General features: G+C 54.7%; 8 protein-coding genes across 8 annotated transcripts; 5 read left to right on the top strand and 3 right to left on the bottom strand.

Annotated features, from left to right (window-relative positions):
• Positions 1–1800: 1800 nt before the first annotated feature.
• On the bottom strand, positions 1801–4303 carry J3D65DRAFT_620398 (hsp70-like protein). The gene is made up of 4 exons (XM_066799867.1): positions 3993–4303; positions 2971–3922; positions 2498–2915; positions 1801–2448 (listed from the first exon to the last, which is right to left on the bottom strand). Exons 1-4 carry the CDS (start codon positions 4096–4098, stop codon positions 2098–2100), a joined length of 1827 nt encoding a protein of 608 aa, XP_066657246.1. The 5' UTR covers positions 4099–4303; the 3' UTR covers positions 1801–2097.
• Positions 4304–5195: 892 nt separating this feature from the next.
• J3D65DRAFT_620394 (uncharacterized protein) lies at positions 5196–6973 on the top strand. Its single transcript, XM_066799866.1, has 2 exons — positions 5196–5839; positions 5885–6973. The coding sequence occupies exons 1-2, from the start codon at positions 5398–5400 to the stop codon at positions 6484–6486; spliced, it is 1044 nt and encodes a 347-aa protein (XP_066657245.1). The 5' UTR covers positions 5196–5397; the 3' UTR covers positions 6487–6973.
• Positions 6974–7903: 930 nt separating this feature from the next.
• Positions 7904–10072, bottom strand: J3D65DRAFT_657497 (uncharacterized protein; the record flags this gene model as incomplete). The annotated part of the gene is made up of 5 exons (XM_066802518.1): positions 10010–10072; positions 9768–9896; positions 8774–9719; positions 8585–8726; positions 7904–8470 (listed from the first exon to the last, which is right to left on the bottom strand). The coding sequence occupies exons 2-5, from the start codon at positions 9880–9882 to the stop codon at positions 7904–7906; spliced, it is 1770 nt and encodes a 589-aa protein (XP_066657244.1). The 5' UTR covers positions 9883–9896; positions 10010–10072.
• A 643-nt stretch (positions 10073–10715) lies between these two features.
• J3D65DRAFT_676053 (uncharacterized protein) lies at positions 10716–12154 on the top strand (the record flags this gene model as incomplete). The annotated part of the gene is made up of 2 exons (XM_066803596.1): positions 10716–11514; positions 11566–12154. The coding sequence occupies 2 exons, from the start codon at positions 10716–10718 to the stop codon at positions 12105–12107; spliced, it is 1341 nt and encodes a 446-aa protein (XP_066657243.1). The 3' UTR covers positions 12108–12154.
• Positions 12155–12563: 409 nt separating this feature from the next.
• On the bottom strand, positions 12564–15669 carry J3D65DRAFT_645280 (leucine--tRNA ligase precursor, mitochondrial; the record flags this gene model as incomplete). The annotated part of the gene is made up of 3 exons (XM_066802203.1): positions 12564–12977; positions 13011–15143; positions 15202–15669. The coding sequence occupies 3 exons, from the start codon at positions 15667–15669 to the stop codon at positions 12564–12566; spliced, it is 3015 nt and encodes a 1004-aa protein (XP_066657242.1).
• A 159-nt stretch (positions 15670–15828) lies between these two features.
• Positions 15829–17891, top strand: J3D65DRAFT_676051 (large neutral amino acids transporter small subunit 2). The gene is made up of 2 exons (XM_066803595.1): positions 15829–16998; positions 17045–17891. Exons 1-2 carry the CDS (start codon positions 16015–16017, stop codon positions 17828–17830), a joined length of 1770 nt encoding a protein of 589 aa, XP_066657241.1. The 5' UTR covers positions 15829–16014; the 3' UTR covers positions 17831–17891.
• A 120-nt stretch (positions 17892–18011) lies between these two features.
• On the top strand, positions 18012–19745 carry J3D65DRAFT_303589 (uncharacterized protein). Its single transcript, XM_066795219.1, has 2 exons — positions 18012–19230; positions 19290–19745. The coding sequence occupies exons 1-2, from the start codon at positions 18229–18231 to the stop codon at positions 19554–19556; spliced, it is 1269 nt and encodes a 422-aa protein (XP_066657240.1). The 5' UTR covers positions 18012–18228; the 3' UTR covers positions 19557–19745.
• Positions 19746–20716: 971 nt separating this feature from the next.
• J3D65DRAFT_620376 (uncharacterized protein) lies at positions 20717–21950 on the top strand. The gene has a single exon (XM_066799865.1). The coding sequence runs from the start codon at positions 20868–20870 to the stop codon at positions 21906–21908; it is 1041 nt and encodes a 346-aa protein (XP_066657239.1). The 5' UTR covers positions 20717–20867; the 3' UTR covers positions 21909–21950.
• Positions 21951–22113: the final 163 nt, after the last annotated feature.

The raw sequence follows: 22113 nt of genomic DNA, 5'->3' as shown, positions 1-22113 counted from the left end.
GCTATGCAGCGCCGTCGTGGCGAGTTCCGCAGCGTTGCCGAACACTTTCCTCAGCTGCTCGACGAAGCGAACGCCTCATCCATGCAGAAAGATCGACACGCGACGCTCGCGCTCGGTACGGCCCGCCTCGAGGGCATGACGTTGCCCTGGGGGCGCTCAAGCCCGTGCAATGACCGGGATGTTGTTGGACATCAGCGCCGCACTGCTGGGGGCTTACGAGAACACGCCGACAAGCCTGAGGTACGAGAAAGATGCAGGTGGTTGTTGAGCACATTTTGTCGGGGCGCTTCGCGACGGTGTTTTTGAGCAGCACTGTTCGCTAACGGGCGGGCAAGAGAGAGATGCCTGGGAAGGGGCGAATGCGATGTGGCGGAGCGGAGGTACGTCTATCCTACTCCGATGTTGTGGCATGCGCCATGCCGCGAAGATGGGCGCTGGGTGACAGTGGCAGTCGGGGGAGGGGAGGAAAAGATGTTGGCGCGGCCGGCAAGCGTGGTGTCGCAGTCGCGCGTGTATCCATCCTGCTCTGACATGTCGCCATTGACGTCCTGTCCTCGACCAAAGCATTGTACCGTGTCTGGCGCCGGTGGGCGGCTTGAGAGAGTGATGGTAGGATGCGTCGAGGAAGCTGAGCGTTGGGGCCGGCGGCGGCTACGGCGGTGGTTCTTTGCCCTCGGTGTTTGTCAACGACGGACTCCGCCCTGCCCGTACGGCGTTGTTATCGCATCTCGGCGCTGCCATTGAGCGGTGCTATGAGGAAGAGGTCGATGGAAGAGGAACTACACAGCGTTGCTGGTCAGCACAGGTGCAAGGCCACAGGGAGAACTTGACCATACTCTGACGTTGTTCTGCGGCATTGTCGAGCGACTCGACAGAGAAGCAGCCGATGTTGTCGAGTGTCGTGGTGGCGTTTCCGGCATCGGTGGCGGTGCCTACTTCTTGGTGTTGATCAAAGACAGACGAATTGCAAAGCTGACGGTATCATCTGTCACCTCGAAATGATGCCTTTGAATGGTGCAGCGTTGGAAAATGTCGCGAGCGACAGGCGAGGGAGGAGGGAGCTGTGCGGCTCATCTGGCCAGCGCCGTCATGCGGTTGCAGAAGAGGAAGGGAGATCAGATGTACATCGGTAGTGTTGTAACTTGCCGGCGCCCTCCAATTTGTGGCATGAGAGGCAAAGGTGCCGTAGCTTGCAGCGTCAGGTAAGCTCAATCAGTGCTGTTGGTTGTTGTATGATGGCGTCATGGTGTTGAATCCATCAAGGTGATGAGTTTCGTCCACGAGTTCGTTGCCTCAGGCGGGATACCGGATTGGGCATAGCGCTGAGGGGCCGCTCTCTTACCACCTCAGGCACCCACGGCACCCTAGGACCTCACAACGTCTGATACCTGGGAACGCCTCGACATTCAAGCATCAAAATTCAGTTGGCCACCTCATCAATTGCGTCATGCCATCAATTGATCTCATCTCCAAAAGGCGCATCGCGGGAGGCTCAAATGCGGTGGATTCGGAGCACTACCGGACTGCCTCTTGGTGAGCTCGGCTTGCGCGCTCATTCTGCCAACATTCCGTCCCCTGCGCCTTGATTTGAAATACCGCTCTGTCTTTTTTCAAGGCAGCCAGAATGCTCTTCAAAGCTCATATTTGAGTGTACAACACCTCTCATGGGTTGTGTTGGGCAACCTCAGTCAATCGGGCACCGGCGAGCATTCACCAGCCGTGGTCCGTGAGTCCTTCAGGTCCACGGCTGCAATCGCCTTGTCAGAGAGAAGATATGACAACACAAGAGGGTTGGAAAAGACCGAGTTTTCGGAACATGAAGACACCTGCATGTCGTAGGTTCTCAAAACAGCTAAGATGTGTATCAAGCGACCAAGACTCAACGGAAGGCCGTCGAACGCTAGATCAAGACAAAACAGCATTCCTGGGTATCGAGGTATGAACGAGAAAGTAGCGTCCTCCAGAACCAATTCCAGTCCTCAAGCGCTGAGCCAGCACGACACCATGGCTTTCCATGTCCCGAGTGCTGTCGAGCCCAAGTGCCAAGGGGTTTCCGTCCACGAGTGATAAAATTGAGGTGGCAAAAAACACTGCATATCAGTCCATTTCGTGGAATGTAATATTCGCCGACCCGAATAGCCTTGCGCCCGCGACCTCGACAGTCAAGACTCCCTCATCGGCGCCCATGTTGGCGCGGACGAAGTAATTGAGGATCTGGCAATTTCTCTTCAACGTGTTGCTGTAAGTACGCTTGATGCCCTTGAAGTCGCTCTTATAGAAGTCGTAACTGATTGAAGCCACTTTGAATAGGCTGTCATCGCTTTCGTAGTCTGGTGCATGGTCCCCGTCGCAAGACCAGAGCTCTACTACGTCTCGCCTGCGCGTGCTGTGCGTGAAGTACTTGCGGACCTTGACCTCCATGTGGAAATCGTTTTCGACGAATTGGCCCTGTTACACCATTAGTCTGGGAACTTTTGGATGTCATGGCTCAACTCGCCTTGCGGACGAGCCAGACAATGCGACCGAAGCACATCTTCTCCCCATCGTCATCTAACCAAGCGTCTTCCGGAGAATCAATGCCTTCGCGAAAATGAAGGCTGACGCCGAAGCCATAGTGACGCCGAGAGACGCGGTAGGTCGGCTTCAATCCCAAAAGACCGCGAATTGCGGCCCCCTTCATGATGCAGCTTTGAGATTCGCCATATGGAGGAGATATGAGGCCGAGGACTGGCGTCTGCTGCCTGCACCATTCCGTCAGCCTGTCTCTGAGGTAGAGATTATTGCCCAGGCCGCCGACAAGAATTACGCGGTCGACATGTTTCCCTCCCAGCGCCATCCTGGCCTCTTCGATTTGTTCTTCGAGCAACTGTATGACGTGCGAAATGACTTGATCAAAAAAACGCTTCAACGTTTTCCTAGGATCTTTTGTCAGAGGCATTTCCCAGGCTCCTGGAAATGGTCATGACTTACAAAGACAGATTGACAGATTCACTCTCTCTATCATACTTGGACGACCTTGGCACATCCATCTTGATGGGGCTAATCTCAAAGTATTCATGCTTAAAGTTCGGGATGTTTCGGCTGCTGAAGGTCGTCTTGCAATCCTCGAATTCGCGCATGAAGTGAGAACCGGGACCGCGTTGCGCCTGCGGAAGCTTAGTGTAGGCCTCTCCAAAGGTCCTCTCCATCCAGTAACAGAACGCTCGATCAATCATTGTGGCACCGCACTTGCCCGCCTTGCCCTTGCAGATTTCTAGGAATTCCGGATTTGGGGGTGCAGATTTCAATGTATACACCGTCAGGTCGACGGTGCCGCCGCCACAATCGCAAACGATGAACGTCTCGCCAGCCGCAACGAGTTCTGCGTTCTGGTTGACTTCTGGACAGAGCGCAAAGATTCCAGCAGCCTCGGGCTCCGAAATCACCTTGACCGAGTCCTTTTCATGCTTGCCAAAGCCTGCTTCAATCGCAGCCTCGCGAGTCTTCATCTTGGCGGGGTCGCTCCAGGACGCCGGCACTGTGAGCCAGACCTCGATTGAAGTTTTGCTCAACAGTTTGGGAGCGATCGACGTGCGAAGATCTATCATGAGAAGGGCGTGGAGCTCTTTGAGAAAGTCTTTGGTGACAATCTTTGCAGTCAACCTTGCGGGGAGGTGATCTTGTCCTGGGTCTGTAAAATGTCTCAGATTTGGGTCGTCGTACTCGGTCGGGGCTGCTTCATCGTCGAGGCGCAGCTTGAACCAGGCTACTTGCTTGTGGGAAGGCCTGATCTGGAATCCAAATAGGTTCGCGTTCAGAGTGGGATTTTCCGACGCGTAGGCTATGCGTGACGGGACCTTTGATACACTTTCGGCCCGCCCAGGCCAGCTTTTCTTGACTTCAATGTCGTTGGCCTGCCCGTTCGACGTGACCCAGCACATACCTACGCCGTGTCAGTATGAGCTTTGAGTTTGGGTTGTCGCATATGGGAAATCCGCAACGGCATAGCTCACCAGAGAATGTGGTGCCAAAATCCAGTCCGACAATGATCTTCTGAGCCGATGGCGCCGCAGAGCCATGGCTGTCCACTTGGACAAGAGTGGCCGAGGCGCGCTCCATGGCGGCCGGACCGCTGGTTCTCGATGCGGGAAGACAGGTCGAGATTTGCAAGTAACAACGTGAGCGGACTGAGGTCGAGCAGGAGGTTGGATCACTGGCAAAGAGGAAAAAGGATTCAAATTGCTGGCCGAGAAAAAAGCCAGTGGTGACAGGACGCGATGCCTGTTCAACTTCGTGATACCTACTTTTTCATGTTATCTCAGATGCCTGCGGGGTCATGCACGTACCCGCCCGAGGACCGCCCGGCATTTGGTTCATCACATGGATCTGGCCACAACACAACGCTCTCTTCCGTCCAATTTGTCCTACCATCATGCAGCTGACCACGTGTGCGCAGAACAAGCTCGCAATCACGGTCTTTACGGTTACCAAGACGTACAGCGAACGACCATTGCCAACTACCCTCTTGTTCGTTCAGTAAATCCAGACACGAGGAGGGCCCCACTGAGCGCTCATTATCACGATCTTTGACATTAAATCGCCTTCCGTCAAGCCAGGAACTGCGTGTACCGAAGAGAAGATGCGGTGTGGGTGGTTGGACATGTCAACGGCAAGGCGCGTAGGAAGAGTTTCACGTCGCTGCTGCGAGTTCCCGGCCTCCAAGGGGGACCGCCGCTTTTGAATACGCGCCTGCAGGGTTAAGCTCCTCGCTACCACTCGCGGACCGACGCTCAACCCCATCCCATTCACTGACAACCTTCAACTTGCTCCCCATCTACCTCGTATCTACCGAAAGTCTTCGTCCCTTGGAACCTCAAATGGATCAGCCAAAGACTCCCCGACGATCTATCAGACTCAAGTCGCTATCTCTCCGTGAATCCAAGGAGGTTCGAGTGGTGAAAGCGCGAAAGCTCAAGCCTGTCAACCCCCGCGGCAAAGTTCGAGGTAAGTCGATGAAATTCGCAAAGCCCTGCTCGGTTGTGCCCGCAAAGTAAGTGCAGCCTCGTTGCAGCTGAGGGCACGAATTGGTCATGCGTGGCAATTTTCGACTTCTGGATCTCCCATGGACCGAGACTGCACGGATTTGACGACGATGCGGGGCCAGATGGGCCAACAAACGCTAGACATCAAAGAGCTAATTCTGCACTGCTCTTAGGGCGTCCCCCGAAATCGAAAAGGCATGAATCACCTGAGGCCGTCTTGAAAAAGATCTGGAAAATTCTCAACGTCCAGCAGCAGGGTTCTGAGGCGCAAGAATTGACCACCCTGAGAAGCGAGTTGGAAAGCGCCAACAAGAAGGTGGACGAAAAGACGCAGGAGGCGAATGCTCTCAGGCAGATATTGGACAATGGTACGAGGATGGCCCTGGAGAACGATCACTTGAAGCAACAGGTCGAATACCTACGCGACTTCATGTTCAGCAGTAGCGGAAATGGCGGATGGGGCCCCGAGGACGACAGCAGCATTCAACTCTCTGTCAACCATTTGCAAAGGAGTATCAAGAGCTGGGCTAGAGACTGGTGCCCCAAAGCTCTCCATCCACGCGCTATCTCAACTGCCAAGAAGCGATTCTCATTCCAGGCACTAAATGAGATGGTCCACCGTGTCAGCGGTTTCCAGGAAGTGACATCTGCTTTGCAGTTTGATCCAGTGGACATTGTGACGACAGCCATTCTTTCCGAATTCATCCGGAGCCAGATCCTGGCGAAACCTTTTTTCCACTTCCAGGATCCAGCAAGATTGGATGCACCAGAGTCATTCGCGGTGAAGGCTACGCGAATGTTTGAGGATATGCAGTCTGGTAAGTGCCCAGTCACACTACAACATTCCTCTAACCTCAGCGTAGATGATCCCAAGGGAGCGAGCATATGGCGCACCCAAACCATTCGCAGCGTCTTCCCAGATCCCAGTAAACGAACAACAGCACAGGCGATACACGAACGCGTTCCGATCTGCCCAAAGAGAATTGCACCAGACAGGATCCAACGTCTCTACAGAGATCTGAGCGAAGAGTTCCTATACGGGCCGTGGCCCAAACGCTTGCGAAAGGATGAAAAAACAAAGAAAGAGGTCGAACAATGCATCGAGCGCCTCTACGAGCTTATGGTGATGGCTGGAAACATCCACCTGTGTCTCCTGACCCAGAAATGCCACTTCGTATGGACGCACCCTGTGTTATACCTCGGAAGGCCATTCTCAGTCCGGTCGAGCTTGTTCAATCCCGCAAGTGCCCTCTGTTTGCACAGTGAGGACACATCGCACGATGGGAAGCTTGTCCAGATCGTTTTCGGCACGAGCTTGGTTGCGTATGGAGACTCGGAGGGGCATCATCAGGAGCAATCTCGCATCATCGTAGGTGCAAGCGTCTATCTGAATCCAAAGCGCCCAGCTCCCGCTCCGAATATGCTGCTGGAGCCAGCCATGATCGGCGAAATCGACGCTGCGTAAGTCAAGAGAATTGCCACTCCGCTCGTCATCCATTCACTGCTTTCCTCACTGACACAAAGCTCTCTCAAAGTGCCGTTCCAACGCCGAATCGCCCATCTTCGCCTGCAACAGCTCTCATCTCTCTGTGAACAGGGGCATGGCTCGCATGCATGCCTCACTCGGCCCATTGTGCTTACGACAAAGATATACTGCTGGGCTCGCGAAGGACAGGCAGGGAAACGAGGGCAACGGAAAGAATGCAAAAATCGGCAAAGAATGGACCTACGCAAATGCTTGGTTGGGGTTTTCTGTCTCCTGTACTTTTTCTCTTCAGACTCCAAATTCAGTTCGACAGACGCTGAATCATCCCAAACGCATTCTGAAGCAAGCCGCGAGACGAGCACTTGTTTGCTTACCGCTGGAGGGGGCTCGTCTCGGTGTACCCAGCTGCCACCACTGAGCTGCAGCGCGGATTCGCTCGCTGAATCCGCGGCTGCCGGATATCCACCAATCGATTTGGAGTGTACAAATGACATCACAGTCCGTGTCAACAAGCCATCAGGCAGTTCCGCGAGCGGCTCTCGTATTCCACTGCGTTGCAGAGCTGTTGGGGCATGTCTCGAGCTAATGCTGGTCGCTGCTTTGAGCAGTCCCACAGGTACGGTTGGCCCGCACTGGTAGCTGAGCTTTGACAAAAGGCAGACAGGGCCACTTCCCGGCTCCCGCAGCACATGCAGCTGAGCCGATTGGCATGCATTGTCGCTGGACCTGCCGCTGCTGGACGCTGTGCGGTCGGCGTGAAGCGAATCAAGCCAGACAGGGCCTATCTCCTCACGCAAATTTGACGTTGAATAAAGGGAAGAACTCGATCTGCCGTGTTGTCGACTTTCTTTGGCTGTCTAACAGCTCCACGCACGCCGAGAGTCTGCGTGGCACCAAGCCATCAACGCGCTGCAGACTGCGGCTGGCTGCCGCATGCCTACATGCAGCAGGGGAGATGTCAAATGCAACGACAGGGATTGTTCGCGACCACAAGGAATCGCAAGCGAGAAGGACGCAGCGGCCCGCTCACCGCTCAACGACTCCCTGTCGACAGCGTCGGGACCGCTAGAGTCTGGATGTGGTGTTTGGCCACTCCGCGAGCGATCTTGGATTGAGGCGTCGAGCTACCCTAAATGCTGGAGGTAGACGCCGCTTGAAGCGGCTTGCCTCTGTCAATCGTAATCATCAGAGCGCAGATTTTGTCGTGTTTTCCATCACCGAATCTGGCTGCACGAACTTGCGTACCAGCGAGCAAAGACGCAGTGGCACAGGAAAAGTAGTGTGGGTTGTGTGAAGAAGGAAAGACCTAGACAGGATGAGAAGTGACGCTCAACGCCTTCAACGCAATTGACGCATTGCAAATTTCACAAGCCTCCTCTCCTCCCACAAACCGTTCTCAGTCTCCTTGGTAGAATTCGATGACCGCGTTTCCCATCTCTCGCTTGTCGTTCATGACCTTGACAGTCAGAAAGCCCTCGTCGGCGCTCATGTTGACGTGAATATCGTAGTACAACACCTTGACCCACTTGTTCATCTTGTGGTTGAACCACGACCGGGCATTCTGCATGTCTTCCTCAGTGAAGGTCATGTGAATGGTCCCGACCAGCTTCATCCCCTTGGAGTACTCAAAGTCTGGCGCATGATCTGCACTGCACGTGAAGACGTCCAGGGCGTCGTGGTCGCGGATCTCATTTGGCAAAATCTCGCGCTGGACACTCTGAGTCGTCGTGAAGTCGCTCGGAACCTTCTGACCCTGCACGTGATCAGTTTGTTTGCCATCGGCTCTTCTACGCCGACTGTGGCTTGCCTTTTTCAATGCCCAACACATTCGATTGTACGCCATCCTCTGGCGGTCAAAACTGCCCACCCACATGTCCTCTGGTCGGTCTTTTCCGTCTCTGAACAGAAGACTGATACCGAAACCATAGTGCCGACGTGATATCCTAACATTCGGCTTCAGGCCCTCAAGGCCTCAGATAACGGCCCCTTTCATGATGGCCCCTTGGCAATTTGGTGGGCACAACAACTTGATCTTTAGCTCCTGGGACTGACACCAGAACTTCAGTCGTCGGCTTACGTAGCGGCTGTCGCCAAAACCTCCGACAAGGACGATGCGGTTGACCTTCAGTCCGCCTCTTTTCTTTGTCTCGCGCACCTGCTTTTTGACGAGCTCCAAGATCTTGTCAACGACAGGATCAAAAAAGGACTGCATCACCTTCCTGTACGTAGTCAGCAGGGAACTCAAGTGGCAACACCGGTCACTTACCAAGAAAAGGAGACAGTGCTCTCCCTGCGGTCATAAATGTCGGAGCTATCCCTGTCCATCTTGACGTGCTCAATTTCGACCATCTCGCTGTTGCCGCGCTCGAGCAACTTGAGCTCAAATCGTTGCTTGGCCCGCTCAAAAGACTCCATCATCGCGGAGCCAGGACCACGATACTTGGGACTGAGTTCAGTATACTTCTTTCCAAACGTTTTGGTCATCCACTCGTCAAATTTGCGGTCAACAAAGGAACCGCCGCACTTGCCCCCTTCGCCAGCGCAGACTTCTTGAAATTTGAATCCCGGCTCGCAACACTGCACGACGTAAGTGGTGAGATCAACGGTGCCGCCTCCACAGTCGCAGACCATAAAGGTTTCGCCTTTGGCAATGGGGTGGACCGAGTTGCGCGTCATGCGGAGAACGTCCAGGGCAGCAGCCTCCGGCTCGGTAATCATCTTGACGGTGTCACCCGGGTGAGACCCGAATCCCGCCGCCATGGCCGCAGCCCTTGTCTGATCCTTTGCGGCATCGCTCCAAATGGCCGGCACTGTGATCCAGACTTCAATTGGGATTGTTCGAAAGCTTTCTTCAGTGAATCTCTTGGCGAGGAACTCGGTCGCAAACTCGCAGATGTGGCCCAAGTAATCTTCAACCACATCTCGGGGCGAGCGCCACTCTGGTAACTGGAGGATTCCGCTGTAGGCCGTGAAGAGGGAAACGTCGTCATATTTCGTGCGGTCAACGTTGGAATCGAGCAGAAGCTTGAACCACGAATACGACGCCATTCGGCCGTTCACCTGGTAGCCCCATTTGTCGGAGCTGAGCTTCAGATTTTCCTCTTCGTAGGCAATGCGCGAAGGAACCTTTTGCGCGGCAATTGAGGCACCCGGCCAGTTTGAGATGACTTCAACTTCTTGTGAAGTCCCCGCAGTCGTACCGTACGCCACACCTGGCAAACTGTCAGCAATCTGAGTGCAATGCTCCACGCCATGCGTACCAGTGAAGGTTGTGCCAAAGTCGAGGCCAAGAACAATTTTATGTGCAATTTCAGTCGTCGCAGATCTCGCGCGAGCTTCGGAAGAGCCCGATTCAGGAGTAACGGAGGCACGCATGTTGCGGAACAGGACTGATGAAGCCTGGTTAGACCTTTCCGACCGACAAGACGGCCAGAGATTGACAAATGTTGGTGAGGTATTTGTATTGCAGCAAAGGAGTCGAGATTTGGACTGGGGGACTCACAACTCCCGCTATTGTCGCCCGCGGAACGCTACGGGAGCATAGAAAGGCAGCATGTGAAAGTGGGATATCAAAGACTTTTGGTGTTTGACGGCGTGCGTCGAGCTCTGAGTTAAATTCCGACAGACCTAAGCAGAAGTGGTAGTCTAGGTGTTTGCGGCATAGCGGAGCTACGAAAGACTGACGCACTGCGTCCCTCGGCAAGAAAGACGCATGGTTGTCAATATCAGCACTTGAAAATTTGTTATCGTGGCAGAAAGCTGATGAATCTCAAACGATGTGATGGCTGTCTGATCTGGTGTTGAGGAGATGGGACAGATGAAAACAGGAGCGGCTGAAAAAATGGCCAGGATGGAAAGCTTTCAGCCTCTCATTGAAGTTTGCTGATTGGCCGGGCTAGAGCAATCGCCTCGATTGACGCCCAGTCGTGTGCTATCGGGTCCAATAGGTAAGCAAGCTCGTGATTTTAACTTCTACGTCAGCCGCGCCCGTGTTAAGCCAAGGCGATTCAGCAACGTACGACCGTCGTTGACAACCGAAATCAGTAATGATATGCGAAACGTGTTGTCGTTGGCCTCGATATGCTTCGAATGATGGGTCACGGTAAGTTTTCGTAGTCATGGTGGACTCTGCGAGATAAAAGCTTCCAGCTTCTCAGTTGCTTTCTCGGAACACACGTTTCTGAAACTCCTGAGTTGTAGAAGAGACTATGACAAAATCACGACCTGTCAAGCAAAAGAGAGCGGAACAGAAGGAGGATGCGATCAGTCCCGTGAAACGCGCCAAATGGACGCCAGAGGTAAAGGAATCCCATAACATTGGACAAGACGAATCGGAAGATGGAGACTCATCCCGTTCGCCGACGAACAAGAACAGCTCCAGCATTGATTTGGATGACAAAGACCTATTTCGACTCGTCAGCTCCTTGAAAGGGCAAATTGAACGCCAACAAACGGACGTCGAAGAAATTCTTGGGCTTCAGAGGGGCCAAAGGCCGAAGTTTGAGGAAGTTGCTGCTCAATGGTCCCAGGAGAAAGAGGACCTCGAGCAAAAGCTTGAAGAAAAGCAGCAAGAGCTGGACGAGTGTGTCGAACAGCTTCAGCTGTTTCACGACAGGTTCTTGAAGTGCGAGGATTCCAAGTGGATGCCCGAGGGCGACCAGTCAATCGCGTTTGCTGTAAAGGACCTGCAGTCGTCCATACGAACCTGGGCCCGGAAGTACAGCGTTGACTCGTTTGGGAAACTCTTCCCTCCGAAACAGCGAAAAGAAGAATTTTTTAAGCAGCAGGCGTTCTTGCACCAGGTTGTGCGTATCACCAGCATCAAGGATTTCCGATCTTTGAGAGAGCTGGAGCATCCCTTTCTCGTCTTTGCCGCTTTGCTGTCAAACTTCATTCTGCGCGCAATTTTCGAGGACCCCTTCTTCCATTGGCGTGACCCGGATAACATGAAGGGAGAATTCACCTTCAGAATGGTGGCAAAGAAGATGTTCCAAGAAATGTCGTCCGGTGAGCTTTTTCGTGGCGGCCAAGATGACTGAGAGCTGACAGGACTGGCAGATGACGTCATCAAAGCGATAGCATTCAGACTCAACATCTTGAGGCATAGTTTTCCGGAGTCATCTTGCCCTCAGACTACGCGCGCCGAGCCAAACGAGATCCTTTGCCCTAAGTCAGTACCCAAGGACGGCCTGAAATCAATCTACCATTACTTACGGAAAACGTTCCTGGAGGGGCCTCCTCAGTTGTGGATCCAAAGGGATATGGATGAAACTGAGAGACTGGGGATGAACCAAGACCTCAGCCAGATCCTGCGTCAAGCTGGCAATCTTCACTTACGGTTGATGACCCATCGGACTCAATTTGAGTGGGTCCAGCCGGAGGGCGTCGTCGGAAAGTCGTTTAAAGTCAAAGACCCTGTTTTGCAGGCCGATCAAGCCAACGATGTCTTGGACGAGAAGGATGAGACCTGGAATGGAGAAAAAATTCAAATGCTGGTCGGCGTGGGACTGATGGCTCGCGGTGATGCTTTTGGAAACGACTACTCGAAGCGGCGACTCATAGCGCCTTCGCGGGTTTATCTGCAGAGTGACTGGAGCTAGGGAGGTCGGACAGACAATACCTGAGCATAACGCCCATTCAAGACGGAGGAAATTGAATCCACTCTTCGCTGCCGTGGATGATCGCTTACACGAGAGCTCTGAGTAATCGAAGAAAGGAGGCGAAAGAGACAAGACAAATGACAGCTGGTGTTGCAGAGGCGGAACAGGATGCAGAAAGACCTACCGTGGATTGTCAAGCGTTATTCGAGTCCCTTTTTGTCTCAGCCATCGACGTCCCCTCGATTTTTGTCGCAAGTTTTTGAGATTACCGTGGTGGACTGGTTTTCCTCTATTCGAATCATAGATCGATATGTCCTCATGTCTCGCGAAAGAACTCCCGAAGGGGAATGGAAGCCAACTTTCCGATTTACCCAGACCAATCGCATCCGTACATCACAGACCATGACGGCACATCGATGCTCTATGAGTGATCTTTCTCAGACTCTTCTCAATGAATTAAGACTCTGTCTGATGTAGCTTGCTCAAGTAATCCGCCTTCTCCTTCGTAGAACGCCACTTGATAACGTTCAGGAGCTGTCCCTTCAGGCCAGAACTATGTAGTTCTATCCCTTGCATTGCAGCAGGATCGGCGATGTCGTAAATGCGGCCAGGCCCAATGAGGCGCTGGCCCTCCTTCGTTTGCAAAACTTGCTCAATGACATAATGCTTGAGGGCCTCGACCTGCGGCCTCGTCTTCATAGCCAGCAGCGCGAGGTCAGGCGCTGGCACGCGGATCTGAATGCGTACTTTGCCCTCGATGGCGATGCCCACCGGCATGTCCCGCCGGGAAAGCGCGGCGATGAGCTCGTCGCTGTAGCTGGGGAAAGACTCAGCGAAGATAGTGCCTGGGAAGGTTCGTCTCTGCCCGTGCTTGTTGTAAATGCGGTAGGGTGGCGAGTTTACGAGCTGCTCGTAGCATTCCTCGGCAAAAGCAGGCGCGATGGGCGCAAGCATGATGAGGAGGGATTGGACTGCTTCGTAGTAGCGTCGGCAAAAGTTGGTCTCCACCAGATTGACGCCTTGGGGGTCGCGTAAGATGGGGTTGCCGGACTTGTCGGCGGTGGACTCAAAGGCCGAGGGGTCTTCTTCATGCAAGCTGTTTGTGAATTTGGTCAAGTCTGAAATGACGGTGTTGAGGGAGAGCGTCGATTCGAACGATGTCATAATCTTTTTGATGGTCTGTTGCGTCTTGAGATGAATCTCGTCGGCCTTCGTTAACGCACCCGATGCAGGTGCACTCTTGACGGGCGGTAAAGTTGGCGGGAGGTCGGTAGCTGCCTTGGTGATCTTCCAGACGCGCTTGAACCAGCGCTGGATGCCGACAATCTTTTCATCGTCCCACTTCAACACTTCAGTGACGGGAGCCTGGAAGAGGATATGGGCACGAGTGGCATCAGCACCCCACCTGGAGATGGTCTCGACAGGGTCCACACCGTTGTACTTGCTTTTTGACATTTTCTCAAACGTCTCGAGGGCCGCCTCGTTGGTCCCTACCACACGAGGAACATCCCCTTTGGTGTGGAACACTTCGTCAGGCTTGAGGAAACGTCCAGTGGTGGGGTGTTTCAACGTCTTGCCGTGGACCATGCCTTGCGTGATGAGTCTTTTGAAAGGCTCTCCCCCATACTCGCTTCCACCGCCGTCCCACTTTTTGGCGCTATGCAAAAACTTGGAGATGAAGCGGGCATACAAAAGATGCAAGATGGCATGTTCGATTCCGCCAATGTAGAGGTCGACAGGCAAGAACTCGTTTGCCTTGTTGCGTTCGAAGACGTGCCCTTCGTTGTGAGGGTCTGCGAAGCGGAAAAAGTACCACGAAGAATCCATAAAGGTGTCCATCGTATCCGTTTCACGCTTCGCGGGCTTGTTGCACTTGGGGCACTCCGTGTTAACCCAGTCGGACATTTTTTCGTCGGCCAAAGGATTGCCGCCTTTTCCAAGCTCACTTCCGACAAGCCTTGGGAGCTCGACGGGAAGGTCGGACTTCTTGACCGGCACCGGGCCACAAGATTCGCAGTGCACGATTGGGATCGGAGTTCCCCAGTACCGTTGACGGCTAATAAGCCAGTCGCGAAGCCGCCAGTTGTGTTTGGTTTCGACCTCTTGTCCACCAGCGCGGAGAAGCTTGACGAGCACAGGAATAGCCTCGTCCGACGTAAGACCACTTACAGGACCGCAAGCGTCGGTCAGTCGTCCTTTGTTCTGGAAGTGTTTCACCTCCGCAATGAATACTTTGTCCTGTCTCCCCTGGTTCTGAGTCCTCTTTTTGGGAGCCTCGGGCTCGACGACTTTTAAAATAGGAGAATTTCCCATATTTTCATTCCAAAAAGCGTAGTCCCGACCATCGTGACCAGGTACGCCCATGACAGCACCCGATCCGTAGCCACTGAGAACATAAGGAGCCACAAATACGGGCAGAGGCTTTTGTACATGTGATGAAGGGTTGTCGAGAGTCGATGCAGGATTGATGGCGTGGACACCGGGTAGCAAGAACCCTGCCTTGGAATCAGGAGGGTAGTAGGGAGCCTCCTCAATGAATTTCTGGAGCTCTGGAAATCCTTGGGCCATTTCTTTGACTATCGGGTGTTCGAGAGAGAGTGCAATGTACTGCACTCCAAACAGGGTATCGACGCGAGTGGTGAATACCTCGGCTGGGGGGAGATCTTCGCCGTCAATCATTTGCATCTTGAACTGGAGCTGTTGGCCCTCCGATTTCCCTATCCAATTTTTCTGCATAGACAAAACGCGGTCTGGCCACCGCCCATCTTTTGCAAGAATCTTGTCGATGTCTTCGAGGAGGGCTTCTTTGAAAGCTGTGATGCGCAGGAACCACTGCTTCATGCGCCTCTTTTCGACCTTGGCGCCGGAGCGCCACGAAAAACCTTTCGAATCGACTTGTTCGTTTGCGAGGACAGTACCGTCGACGGGGTCCCAGTTGACCTCGGCCTCGTCTTGGTACGCAAGTCCCTTGGAATGAAGGAGGAGGAAAAGACCCTGAGTGTGCTTGTAAAACGAGGGATCGCAAGTCATGATTTCCTACATTGCAAGAATTCTAATTAGCTACATACACGCCGGTTTGCGACAACAGACGTACTCGATCCCAATCCCAACGCCCATTCATCTTTTCCAGCTGCTCCTTCATCTTTCGAATGTTGGACACGGTCCACTCTGCAGGATCAATGCCTCGTTCAATGGCGGCATTTTCAGCTGGCAGACCAAAGGCATCCCACCCCATCGGATGTATTGTTTGATATCCAGAGAGCAACCAGAATCGCGCGAGGACATCGGAGATGGTGTAGACTCGGACATGGCCCATGTGCAGTGCGCCAGATGGGTATGGGAACATGGGCAGGATGTATTTCTTCTCCGCAGCGTTCGAGAGCTGCACTTGTCCCGTGGTCTTCCACCTCTCTCGCCATTTGCGGTCTATGGCTGGAAAGTCGAGCTTCTCGTTGACGTTGGCATCGGTCGAAGCAGCGCGCCTAAGGCGGGCGAGTCGCAGTTGAAGGAGCGGTCGGCGAGCCCATGACGAGCGTGCGGCAAGTACGCTAAGGGCGGTCATGGAATAGGACGGTCGGGCGCGAGCATTGGGACGTGAGAAAAGGTCGCACGTCGAGGTCGTCGCGTTGGAGACGGACAGCGGCCCGGCGCGTCTTTTGGCGGCATGCCGTGGCCAAGGCCGAAACCTCCAGCGGGCCGAGTCTTGGCACTTACGGGCCGAGACAGCGCGTCGACCGGAATTGGAGACGACCCTCTTTATCCCCTGCGCCAACTCAAAGCCAACCTTCTTCCTCTCCAATCCATCCCCGAAGCACTCTAGCTGCGCACGACTATGGCCTGCTCCAGCCAGTTCTTCAGATAGTGCCCGTCCGTCCCGTTCCCTCGCCGCTTCGCTCACCTCCACGCCATGTCTCGCTACGCCAGCCAGCCTCTCCGCGACTCCCTCGAGCTAGCCTCCCTTGCTTCTTCTGACCAGGACTCGCGACGGGATTCCGAGTCATCGTCGCCTGGCCCTCCCTCTTCAAGGCGACTATCTCTCGAAGATGAAGATCCGCTGTCCGACCAGAACCCCGCTCGAGCGCGATCCTTTTCCGGCGGCTCCACATTCGACTTCTCTGCGAACCTGTTCCCTCTTTCCACAACAGCCGGCGGATACACTGCGCTAGGGGCGCCATCTGCGGCGCATTTTGAGCCATCGTCGTCGCTAAATGGCGGCTCGTTGGAGAAGCTCAAATCACTGACGTACCTCAACGGTGTGTCGCTGGTTGTCGGCCTCATCATTGGATCTGGAATCTTTTCTTCCCCGAGCCAGGTCAACATCAATGCCGGGTCGCCGGGGGCTTCGCTCATAATATGGCTGATCGCGGGGCTGTTGGCATGGACCGGTGCCGCCAGTTATGCTGAGCTGGGCGGTGCGATCCCTCTCAATGGCGGCGCGCAAGTCTATCTGGCCAAGATATTTGGAGAATGGTCCGGCTTTTTGTTCACGTGGAGTGCTGTCTGTGTCCTGAAGCCTGGATCAGCAGCAATCATCGCCATCATCCTTGGGGAATACTGCGTGCGCGCCGTCATTGGTCCAGATGCCGCAGAAATTAGCATCTGGTTAAACAAAGGAGTTGCGCTCGGCGGATTGATACTCGTAACACTACTCAATTGCGTCTCTACGAAACTGGGAACCAGAAGCGCCGATGTTTTCATGTTCCTCAAGTTCATTGCCTTGCTTGGGATCACAATTGCAGGAATCGTTGTCGCCGTCTCTGGCTGGTCTTGGAAAGGGCCAGCCAGCGGAGATTGGAAAGACAAGGGCTGGTTCGAGGGCACAAACACCAACATTTCCAACCTCGCCGTGGCACTGTACGCTGGGCTCTGGGCGTTTGACGGTTGGGATAATGTAATATTTCCACCCTGGTTACAGCTTTGCACGCTAACGGACGCAGGTCAACTATGTCACTGGCGAATTCATCAACCCTGCTCGTGACTTGCCACGAGTGATTCACACTTCGCTCCCTCTCGTAATTCTCGCCTACATTCTCGCCAACATTGCGTACTTTCTTGTCCTACCACTTTCGGCGATTGCATCGAGCAACACCGTGGCCATCGCCTTTGGATCGCAGGTTTTGGGCCCGATCGGCTCTTTGATTCTTGCTCTGGCTGTTGGAGGGAGCTGCTTTGGTGCGCTCAACGCGACGACATTCACCAGCGGGCGATTGGTCTATGCCGCGGGCAAGGAGGGCTACCTTCCGGAAATCTTTGGCAAGGTTGGTGTCCGAAACCGTTCCGCGGTGCGCCTCAATTCGCGAGCGAGTCGCTCGAGCAACCGCTTTGTGGAGATGATTTCAGACGATGCGGGCTTCTTCATGACGCCCATCAACGCAATGGTTCTGAACGGGGCCCTCACGGCCGTTTACATTATTATCGGGGAGTTTTCAACACTAGTTACGTTCTACGGCGTTGCGGGATACACGTTTTACTTTTTCACAGTTCTCGGTTTGATTGTGCTCCGGGTCAAAGAGCCTGACTTGGAGCGTCCTTACAAGACGTGGATCACCACGCCCATAATATTTTGTTGCGTCAGTCTGTTCTTGGTCAGCCGGGCTGTGATTGCGGAGCCGGTCCAGACACTGCTTGTGTTGGCGTTTATCCTCGCTGGAGTTCCGTTGTACTGGTGGAGAATCGGGCGCCATGGCGAGCGTGGCGAAAAACACGGATGGAAATTCTGGTAACAGTGGAGACATGCATAGCTCTTCAAAAAACAATAGACCGTAATACATGAGTTCAAAGCAGACCTCTGTTGTCGAATGCAAGTGTCCTTGTCGGATTTCCTTTTCGGGATCTCCCGACGCTAGCCGAAAATGATGTCACGCGACAGGAAACGCGTCCGCAACCAACGCGTCTCCCACGACGAGACGCAGCACCTCGCGACAACCCCAACAACCGCCATGGACGTCTGGACTGGCGACATTCAGCTTCCTGGTGGAGGCAACATCGAAAGTAGGTCCTCGTTCGTTTGCAAGCCACATACCGCACTTCCTGAGAGAGTCAAGATGTCGAACTCGCCTCGGCACAACCCGTTGCCTTCTCCCTGTCGCAAACATCACTCAAATACCTCGCCATCGTGGACATGACGAAGATGCCGCTCTACCTAGCCATTGGGTCGCCGATGGAGGTCTATTCGGAGCGACAGCCGACGCAGGACTGGTTCAACACGCTACTGCTCGACAATTGCTCAACGGAGGTCGGTCAATGGTGGCAAGACTTTCGACACCAGTCGCCTGTCGGCATACTAGCAAAGGCCTTTGACAGCAAGAAGGGGGGCTCTGGTCCAAGAGTTACAGAAATACTGTTCTTCGCCAGTGCAGAGCCCGACGAATCTAGAGGTTTCAATGCGAACGACGCGCTACAAACACCAGCAATCAGGGTGCTCGCTGTGCCGCTGTCGTCGGACCTTCTTCACCAAGTCCCTGCGCAATCAACGCCTCCTTTATCGCCCAACGAGTACTCAGCATCTCATGGAGAAGAGGTTGCCCAGTTTCTCCCCCAGCCATCCACAACATCAACATTGGAGGCGCGGAAGCGCGAGAGTTTCGCGAGCGTCTTTGAGGAAGCCGAGGAGCCACGGAAAAGAGCAAGGCGCAGGGGTGGTGAAAGTGTGGCGGCTGCCGCCTCTCGTGCCAACGAATCCGCTTTCCCGGTTCCGCAGCCAAAACGTTCCGCGTCCTCAAGCCTCACGGATCCACCGGCCGCTGTCAAAAGCAGTCGATCGCTGTCTCGCTCCCCGAGCGCCAATCTCGAGATTCGGCCTGCCAGCCGCAGAGATGGTCTTGAGAGCCAAGCCAAGCGCTCTTCGCTGTCGCGGGTTGCCAGTGTGGCGGACCTTGACGGAGAGCCAGCGGTCGAATCCCGGAATAAGGATACAATCTCGCGGCTCGTCATGGCTGGTATGCGGATGTATGGCCTACAGCAGCGCAGGCGAGGAAACAAGGTGCAGCCACGACGGGCTTCGGTTGCTGTTGGCGTAGATTCACAGCAGCAGGACGAAGAAATATCGCCGGAAGACGCAGCGCGGGACGAGGAGTACAAGTTGGTCTATCACCAAACCTATCGTGGAGCGGTTTTTGCCATGGTAAGTATCTTGCCAAAATATGAGTCAAGGACGGCCACACTGACGCCGCGATTGTCAAGCGCACACACATGTCGACGCGATTGCTTGGCCAGCACGTAGACCAGCTCCGAGATGTCGTTGACAAGCTCCTTGCCATCTTTTGCAACGATCCGCTTCGCTCGCTCGCAGACCTGCCCAGTGCAGTACCTACAACGGGCGACGTTAAGGGCAGCTTCGGCACGCCAAACCCTGCGGATGACAAGAGCCCTTTTGTGGATAATGTGGAGAGCTTTGATGGTGGTGGTAGTCAAGTTCATACGCCTGTCGTACGCAGGACTGGGAGATGATTCCACTCCCGATGGATTCTTTTGCGACATATATTTGCAGACAACCGTCTACCACGTTGGCATATAATGCTGACTATCCTCAGATTCAAAGTCCCTGTGAATTACCCCCAGAACTGAGTGCGGCTGAGCAGTGGCAACCTCTGCTAGCAGGACATATGCCGACCCAGGACCTGTTTTAGCTATACCCAATCTTTCCATGTTCCAATGGCTCCGTCTTAGTTTTCAAAATCATCAAACACCACTGCAAGGCGTTAAAAACATGGTATTTTTGGTGCCGTTTCGTTCTTTCAAACTGATGCAAATGGTGGAGCGACCGGGTCTGTTCTGCAAGTCGTTCTCGGATGGCGAGTCTTTGCAATTTAATGACTAAGTGCTTCTATGTATCCATGGCGCTATCTGGGTGTAGATGAATCGGCGGGCGTTGGAATTGGCTTTGAGGGCAATTTTGCGTTGCATTGGGAGCCTCCATCAAAATCACAGCGCCAACCATCGAAGCTTTCACTTCATTTCAGTCAGGACAGTTCGAGCCACACCAGCGCCCGGGGCTCGCCCGCTGGCCAACCTTGATTATTTTGCTCGCCGACGCCCGACCTTCCAATACTACCACGCCAAACTGCGTCGCGTTTTCGTGACCTTGCCAAATCCTCCTGCAAGCTCGCGACCAGGCTTTTTGGCGCCGGCCGACGCTCAAGCTTTCTCTCCTTCGCTGTTTCCTTTTGCGACCAGTCAAACTTTGGTCTCTCATCGTAGGTTGCTTCCAGTCTTGCTTGATAACAGACGCATCGTCAATATTCTTCAACTCTGCTGACGAGGATCCAGATCATGCGCGTCACGGACGACTACTTTTGTGCCCTCGCCCACTCTTTTCCTTCTGCCGCAGCCGACACACCTCCGGCTCAGATATCCTACGGCCAGCCTTCTGCCACCCTCGCTCTCGCCCCCGGTCCGTCCCTGCCTCATACTATTGAAGGGAGCCAAACCCTAGAGATACTGAAGGAGCGCGCGAAAAGGATCAATGAGGTCGCCGACCATCTTCTCGTGGTAGTCGAGAAGGCCAGAAGCATGGGCTGGAGCCCGATGGCACACTACATGCGGCCGGTGTACATCCAGAAGCTCAAGAAGTGGCGGCGGGCGAAAGTCGAGGCAGCCAACGCGAATCTCGCGGTGCAAGAGGTGGAACACCCCGTCGACCCAACTTGGGAATCTCGGCTTCGCTTTTCGTTCCTGCTGTGGTGCAGGGACAATGACGGCGGTCTTCACAATCTGCACACTGAGCACCACCAGGCCCGCAACAAGAGGACGTTTGCGCGTATGGGCCGCATCTACGCCCCTGGCCGCTGGGCTGCCGCGCCAGGCGACGAGATCGTCAATACCTCGTGGTACTTTGGCAAGGCGCCGTGGGAGCTGGAGTTGGATGAGGCGGAGGCGAAGGAGATGGAGGAGATGTTGAAGAAGCCTGTCGACTACTCTGCTTCGCCCATCTGTATCGATTCCCCTCCTCGCCTTCAGTCAAGTCCCGATTCGGCTCGCGCTCCTGCGTCGTTGAGCTCTCCAAAGCGCCGCCGTGAGGACGACAACGCCAGCGATGGACGTCCCGGCAGCCCGAAGCGGCACCACCTCATCGACGTCGTCCCCATCTCGCCGCCGCCGCCCGCGCCTGCTGTCTTGCCCGTTGGCGTTACCTCTCCTCGTTCAATCGCCTCTGTCCCGTCGTCTGCCGCCCGGTCTGCCTCTGTGCCTCCGCCGTCCGCCTCCCCGTGGGTGATTGGCAGTCCGAAACGCCACCGCAAAGATGACAACGAGAGCTTTGCCCAGCACTCCAACAAGCCCAAGCCCAAGCGCATCCGCCTCTCAACGCCGCGCCAATTGCGAGCCAGCTCCGCTCCTCCCATTCTAGTCCCTTCGCCTCACCCATCAGGTCGCCCGCCAGTCTCTCTTCTGTCCTCGCGCGCTCGCTGCTCGTCCGTCCCGCTGCCGACAGCCAGCCCGTGGGTGATTGCCGGCCCCAAGCGCCGCCGCGATGACAGCGACGAAGGCACGCGGCCGCCAGTCACTCCTAAGCGCGTTCGTCTGTCGTTGCCGAGCCCGCTGCGGGCTGGCGAGGCGCCTCCTGTTGTTGACAGTTCTGACGACAGCAGCGGCGGCGTCACGAGCTCAGACAGTAGCAGCGGAAGCGACAGCTGCGCTACTCAAATCCAAGCCGCTGCTGCCAGTCCGCCAGCTCACCAGGCTCCTCTGTCTGCGTCTCCTTTGCCGTCCGACAGCTCGTCGAGTTCACCGTCCGCTTCCGCATTGACCTTCGACAACAGCGACAATACAACCAATGCCACCAGCGCCCGGGCAAACAGCTAGACAGGCACCATCAACCACGGAGCTTGCAAGCGCGATCGTCAGACACGCGGCAGGTCCTTTTCGAGAGAGCGGCGCGGTGGCCTTTCACCACCACCACAGCAGCAGGTAGTAGCAGCCGGCCACGCCATCAAAAGCCCGCCATGAATGTCGTCAGGCGCAGCGGAACGCTGATGGCTTGGTGAAATGGCGCTCCGGGCTTAGCACG

Source organism: Phyllosticta citribraziliensis (genome assembly GCF_038025025.1).
Source record: "Phyllosticta citribraziliensis strain CPC 17464 chromosome Unknown J3D65scaffold_4, whole genome shotgun sequence".
Lineage (NCBI taxonomy): Eukaryota > Fungi > Ascomycota > Dothideomycetes > Botryosphaeriales > Phyllostictaceae > Phyllosticta > Phyllosticta citribraziliensis.
The sequence above is the reverse complement of the archived record's forward strand: the minus strand, read 5'-3'. Positions and strand labels throughout refer to the sequence as shown.

What these genes read in the sequence shown, in the direction of transcription:
- J3D65DRAFT_676051 (XM_066803595.1), top strand. Translation starts at nt 16,015, where the DNA reads ATGTCTCGCTACGCCAGCCAGCCTCTCCGCGACTCCCTCGAGCTAGCC. An exon ending in CGTTTGACGGTTGGGATAAT is followed by an intron (nt 16,999 to 17,044) that starts GTAATATTTCCA and finishes TAACGGACGCAG; the next exon opens with GTCAACTATGTCACTGGCGA.
- J3D65DRAFT_303589 (XM_066795219.1), top strand. Translation starts at nt 18,229, where the DNA reads ATGACGAAGATGCCGCTCTACCTAGCCATTGGGTCGCCGATGGAGGTC. An exon ending in GTGGAGCGGTTTTTGCCATG is followed by an intron (nt 19,231 to 19,289) that starts GTAAGTATCTTG and finishes GCGATTGTCAAG; the next exon opens with CGCACACACATGTCGACGCG.
- J3D65DRAFT_620398 (XM_066799867.1), bottom strand. Translation starts at nt 4,098, where the DNA reads ATGGAGCGCGCCTCGGCCACTCTTGTCCAAGTGGACAGCCATGGCTCT. An exon ending in GAATCTGTCAATCTGTCTTT is followed by an intron (nt 2,916 to 2,970) that starts GTAAGTCATGAC and finishes AAAAGATCCTAG; the next exon opens with GAAAACGTTGAAGCGTTTTT. An exon ending in TTGTCTGGCTCGTCCGCAAG is followed by an intron (nt 2,449 to 2,497) that starts GCGAGTTGAGCC and finishes ATGGTGTAACAG; the next exon opens with GGCCAATTCGTCGAAAACGA.
- J3D65DRAFT_620376 (XM_066799865.1), top strand. Translation starts at nt 20,868, where the DNA reads ATGGGCCGCATCTACGCCCCTGGCCGCTGGGCTGCCGCGCCAGGCGAC.
- J3D65DRAFT_620394 (XM_066799866.1), top strand. Translation starts at nt 5,398, where the DNA reads ATGGCCCTGGAGAACGATCACTTGAAGCAACAGGTCGAATACCTACGC. An exon ending in GTTTGAGGATATGCAGTCTG is followed by an intron (nt 5,840 to 5,884) that starts GTAAGTGCCCAG and finishes ACCTCAGCGTAG; the next exon opens with ATGATCCCAAGGGAGCGAGC.